General features: G+C 44.3%; 1 protein-coding gene across 1 annotated transcript in view; it reads left to right on the top strand.

Moving 5' to 3' along the window:
• Positions 1–6,396, top strand: part of LOC123967443 — a 46,692-nt gene that overhangs the window by 38,296 nt on the left and 2,000 nt on the right. The window contains exon 3 of the mRNA XM_046043540.1: positions 5,861–6,374. Coding sequence (XP_045899496.1) covers positions 5,861–6,374 — 514 coding nt within the window. The remainder of the gene's footprint in view (positions 1–5,860; positions 6,375–6,396) is intronic.

Raw genomic sequence — 6,396 nt, 5'->3', positions numbered from 1 at the left:
GTCAACGCAGCCGTCTACCAGGAAGTTTTAGAGCACTTCATGCTTCCTGCTGCTGACCAACTTTATGGAGATGCAGATTTCATTTTCCAACAGGACTTGGCACCTGCACACAGTGCCAAAGCTACCAGGACCTGGTTTAAGGACCATGGTATCCCTGTTCTTAATTGGCCAGCAAACTGGCCTGACCTTAACCCTATAGAAAATCTATGGGGTACTGTGAAGAGGAAGATGCTATACGCCAGACCCAACAATGCAGAAGAGCTGAAGGCCACTATCAGAGCAACCTGGGCTCTCATAACACCTGAGCAGTGCCACAGACTGATGGACTCCATGCCACGCCGCATTGCTGCTGTAATTCAGGCAAAAGGAGCCCCAACTAAGTATTGAGTGCTGTACATGCTCATACTTTACATGTTCATACTTTTCAGTTGGCCAACATTTCTAAAAATCCTTTTTTTGTATTGGTCTTAAGTAATATTCTAATTTTCTGAGACACTGAATTTGGGATTTTCATTAGTTGTCAGTTTTAATCATCACAATTAAACATATTGAAATATATCAGTCTGTGTGGAATGAATAAATATAATATCCAAGTTTCACTTTTTGAATGGAATTACTGAAATAAATCAACTTTTTGATGATATTCTAATTATATGACCAGCACCTGTATATGGCAGGTTAATGCGGGCCTGATTATAGGACAAAGTTAATAGCATTTAATTACAATAGTTTATTTGCCAAATAAATGAAATCCTTTCTAAATAAAAAAACACCCGTTTGGTTTATTTTCCCTTAAGTGCGCAATAAAAACAAAAACATTGTAGAAGATCATTTGCAGCCCACCCCCCAAAAAATACCTTGATTTAGGATAATAACCACAAACGGAGATATCCTTTTTGCAAAAGAATGCAATGCAATTTATTCTCATAAACAAGGTGAACAGCTGTTTTCGATGCCTCAGTCGAACAAATAGGAGAGCATACTTTTATCAGATGTTCATTGCCTTATGGTATTTGAGCCAAACGCTGTGTGTCAGTGTGTCAATGTGATGCCTTACTTATAAATGCATAGTATGGAAAAATAAACAGTATTTATTAAGTAAATCTTTCAGCGTACCGCTCATGTCACATCACACTCAAATAATTTCTTTTAACTCATCAGCAGCTTCGCTAAGTGTCTGTGACTGTGTCGCCTAAATAAATGTTTAAACAAGTGGCATGCACTTGGTTTAATCTCTTTTCTAACGGGGGAATCCAAATTGTGTCAACCTCCACTTCCAGAATATTTCAGAATAACAGAATATTATATTATTATATTATATATAGAACCAAATGTCATTCATTGTGGTCTCATGATCCTAATCTGACTTTCAGTAAGTTATTTAATGTTTATTGTTTGTCTCAGTTGATCTTATCTTGATATCATTATGGTTCATGTTTGTATTTCTATAGTCAACACAAGCTGTTGATGAAATCCTCCTATTTCTTTCTTTCTCCTCCTGGACTCTCCACCTGTGTTCACCAGGGATGTGCTGGGACTGAAATTCAGCCCGGGACTTTGAGACGGAGAGTCCTTTTATACGAGTGCTGTGTTGGGGCGCAAAAAATATTTTTTGCAGTTATTTTAATAGATAGTGTTTTGCTTGTATAGAGTTAATTTCATTATGATGAAGACGTTCAAGAAACCTTTATGACACCTGCTCTTAGGTTTGTATAAGCAAGGTACCACTGCACTGAACAAGACCTGGGGTCTCCTTTATAAACGGTGCGTACGTACAAAACAGGACTGGAAACGTGCGTGCGCCACTTCCCAAGCAAAGGTTGTGATCTATAAAAACAAACTTGACGGGAGAATGTGCGTCCTGTAAGTAAACTCTGAACCATGCGTACGCACATAAAGAGGAGAAATGAGAAACGGCGACTCACATGGCAGAAGGATAAAACGGTTTGAAATAGGCCTACTATTGTGTCAAATAAATCCAAATATTAACTCTATTATTACCCCACCCCTCTCTTTTTTCCCCACATATTTACCTACTCTGAGCTGAGTTCAGCCCCGACAACACGTATTGAGAATAAACTTTCATCAGCTCACCTGCAGAAACAAGCAGTCCACACAGCAACACAGTCGCACCTGCAACAGGTGGACAGAGGTCACTAAAGGTCAGAGGTCACTAAAGATCAGAGGTCAACAGACAGACAGACAGACAGACTTCCATCAGCTCACCTGCAGCAGTCAGCACAGTCAGACCTACAAAAGGAGAACAAGGTTTACTGAAGGTGCCTTGTGTTGTTAGGCTCTTGAAACACTGGGGGCTCAGCACACATTTCTTCAAAGCCTCCACCATCATCCCTGTTCCGAAGAAACCAAGGGCCACTGGACTAAACGACTACAGACCTGTCTCCCTGACCTCTGTGGTTATGAAGTCTTTTGAGCGTCTCGTGTTGTCCCACCTAAAATCCATCACAGACCCACTCCTGGACCCCCTGCAGTTTGCCTACAGAGCCTAAAGGTCTGTGGATAATGCAGTAAACATGGCCCTTCACTTCATCCTCCAGCACCTGGACTCCACAGGAACCTACGCCAGGATCCTGTTTGTGGATTTCAGCTCTGCTTTTAACACCATCATCCCAGCCCTGCTGCAGGACAAGCTCTCCTCTACCTGCAGGTGGATCACAAACTTCCTGACAGACAGGAAGCAGCACGTCAAGATGTAAATGTAAATGCTCCGTACTTGTATAGCACCTTTCTAGGCTTTTTCGACCACTCAAAGCGCTTTTATACTTCATCTACATTCACCATTCACTCACACAAACTAACATTCACTCACATTCATACACTGGCAGAACAGCCGCCAGGGGCAATTCGGGGTTCAGTATCTTGCCCAAGGACACTTCGACATGCAGCCTGGAGGAGCCAGGGATTTAACCGCCGACCCTCCGATTAACAGCCAACCTGCTCTACCTCCTGAGCTACAGCCACCCAAATAGGGCTAAGATGGGAAAACATGTCTCTGATTCCAAGACCATCAGCACCGGTTCCACTCAAGGCTGCATTCTTTCCTCACTGCTCTTCAGTCTGTCAAGCTCCTGAAGTTTGCAGATGACACCACCCTCATTGGGTTCATCTCTGGTGGGGATGGGACCACCTACAGGTGGAGATCAACCATCTGGTGACCTGGTGCAGCCAGAACAGTCTGGAGCTCAACACTCTGAAGACAGTGGAGATGGTCGTGGACTTCAGGAAGAGCCGAGCCCCACCCTCCCCCATCATTCGACCTGGCACGTCGCACATATTTGTTGTTGATTGTTGATCTTTGTTGTTGTATATTTTTATGTTGTCAGTATTAATATTTATATGTACACAATATTCTCTTCCGTTAAGTTACTTCTGCACGGCACAGACCCAGAATAATGCACATGTATCTATCTGCAACGTTGTTCTGCAATTCCATATTTATATATTTCTACATTTATTTATGTTGACTGTATGTTTGTCTACGTGTAGCACCTTATCACCACAGCAAATTCCTCATATGTGTAAAACACTACTTGGCAATAAAGCTCTGATTCTGATTCTGATATGCAGCATGCAATATGGATCAGTTTACTGAATTTTACTTTGAACCGGACATTTCCTATGTTGAAATAATACTGCTGCTCAATATGGATGTTGATGTAATTAATCAAACAGACCAGGCACCATGGCGGGTGCTGTCAACAACCCGGAGGAGAGGAAAGAGAGCTGGGATAGAGCCATGCTGGCCCAGTTTGAACTTAAGGCTGCTCCTGGTGAATGTCCAGTCTGGACGAAATGGGACTCATGCTGTCAACCACAGAGAAATTAAAGGCTGTAATGCCCACATCTTTACACAGACCTGACACATCAATATCCTGGAGCACTGTGTTCTGTCAAACCGCAAAGGCTCCGGCGAGGTAAGAGGAGGCGGATTCAGTGTTTACATCAATGATGCTTGGTACTAAAACACAATCAAAGTGAACTGACATTGTTTCCTAAATGTCCTACTTTTTATCCAACGAAGGTTAAAATCAAGGGCAACTGGACTCGGTTGAAGATACTGGAAGACGTTTCGTCCCTCATCCAAAGGACTTCTTCAGTTCTGACTGACTGGCAGGGAAACTCAGCTATTTAACCTCAGTGGGGTCGTTGGCCCGGGTCATCGATACCGCCGGTTCGTTAGTGTTCCTTGTTGCTGTGACGACAGTCGTTACAGTCGTAACTACCTGTGGCCGAGACTGAACGACCATCGTTGGTATCTTCACCTGAGGCCAAGACTGAACGACCATCGTTGGTATCTTCACCTGAGGCCAACCATCGTTGGTATCTTCACCTGAGGCCGAGACTGAACGACCATCGTTGGTATCTTCACCTGAGGCCAACCATCGTTGGTATCTTCACCTGAGGCCGAGACTGAACGACCATCGTTGGTATCTTCACCTGAGGCCAACCATCGTTGGTATCTTCACCTGTGGCCGAGACTGAACGACCATCGTTGGTATCTTCACCTGAGGCCGAGACTGAACGACCATCGTTGGTATCTTCACCTGAGGCCAATAGGTTACGTTTGTTGAGTTTCCTGGGAAGTGATGAAAGGACAGCATTGTAAGTGGGGGATAAGTGGTGGCGTAGACCCCCTCCTCTGTTCAATGACGGCTTCTCCACCCTGGTGTAGATGCTTCCTTGACACCTCTTTCAAACCGTCCATCTTCTCTGTCTAAAATGTGCACCTGGTGAACTCAACCAAGTCCAGTTGCCCTTGATTTTAACCTTCGTTGGATACACACACACACATACAAACACACACAGACACACATAGACACAAACAAACTTAGGTTGTCCCTGGTAGAATTATTCCTGATGCTTTTCTTTCAGTTACTTATTTAAATTAATTATTATTCCAGCTCTCGTGGCTGTGCTGTGTTGCTTATTTAGTGTGTGTGACTGTTTGTTGTTTTCATTTTTCTCTTAGTTGTCTTAATATGTCAGCTGTTTATTGCTGCTGTTCGGCTGGTTGTCTTTTACTATTATTATTTTTATTGTTTGTTTGTTGTTGTTTTTCTCCTCCTCCCACCTCTCTGTTCTGTTGCAGGTTTCGTTGCTTTCTGCAATTGGTGTTTCCCACAGCTTTTCCCTGTTGTCCCCACCCTCCATCCTCCATCCTCCTTCTCTTACAGGTGTTGTCCTTTCTCTGTGCTGTCTGTTTGTGCCCCCCCATCCCCGTGTCTGCCCCCCTGTCCGGCCCGCTGACAAATCAATACATTATAAAATAAATAATAAAACAGACAAAGGAGTATTTTAATACTCTCTTGTTAAAGTAAAATCTGTCTGGCACAATATGGTATCCAGGTCATTATACTCTATACCAGGCTGCTGGGCAGGACAGGGTTAAAAATAAATAAATAAATAAATAAAGGTTCGCACCCACGACGTTCTTGCTGTTAGGTGACAGTGCTAACTACCGCGGTCGGACGAGGCCTAAAAGCTTAAAATGGGCAAAGTTGTGATTGAGCTCCTCAGCAAGCAGGTCACTACTGGTGCTAGTTGTTGGATGCCTGCTGCCAGTTGGGGAGATGCTGGATACAGTGTTAGACACACAGGGCTCCCTCATGCTGAGGTGTCCCTCAATCTTCCTCCCATAGGCTCCTTTTGCCTCTCTTTAGTTTGGACCTGGCCATTCTGTACAATTCCTATTTCCAGACCTGAAGGCTGAAAGCTTTAACTGAACTCCCAAATAACTGCAGGTGTCCTGTCTGTTCTGACACAGAGTGTAGAGATGTGCTAGACAGGAAGATTCACTGTTTGAAAATAACTTCAAGTTGCTGCCATTCTTTTTTTACAGAAGGACGCTGTGGTTACTCAGAGTTAAACGCTCTCTTGGGAACACCTGGGGGAACTTGGACCAAAAGGAAGAACTGATAAAGAAGTGCAGGAACCAAAGCGTCCTGCAGTGGCTGAGAGACGGTTCAGAGTCCCGAGACTTCTCCCATCTCGTGGACATGTTTAATTTCCTGAAAGAACGCATCGACGTGGAAGAGAAGAAGAACCACAGCAACAGTGTAGACATCACCTTTGTGGCCCACGGAGCGATCGGAGACTTCATGATCCCAGCCAGCTGCCTCCTGCCTCTGCCCTCCATCACAGACGTGCTCCTGTATTCTCCCTGGAACTGCACCAGTAGTGCTGATGTGGTATATGGTGTCGCTACAGGACGCATCAGGCCGCAGCACAGAGTTTTTATCTGTGCCAAAAAGGACGGCTGTCTGATTCCTGATGGAGGGCATCGGCCTGTGAAACTGCCAAACTACTGGAACTCCATGAAGACAGCTGGAGATCAAATGATTCCCAACATCACTGTCAGTCCTCTCAAACCCCCAG

Source organism: Micropterus dolomieu, linkage group LG02 (assembly GCF_021292245.1).
Source record: "Micropterus dolomieu isolate WLL.071019.BEF.003 ecotype Adirondacks linkage group LG02, ASM2129224v1, whole genome shotgun sequence".
NCBI classification, from domain to species: Eukaryota; Metazoa; Chordata; class Actinopteri; order Centrarchiformes; family Centrarchidae; genus Micropterus; species Micropterus dolomieu.
Note: the sequence above shows the minus strand (reverse complement) of the source record. Positions and strands in the feature narration are given on the sequence as shown.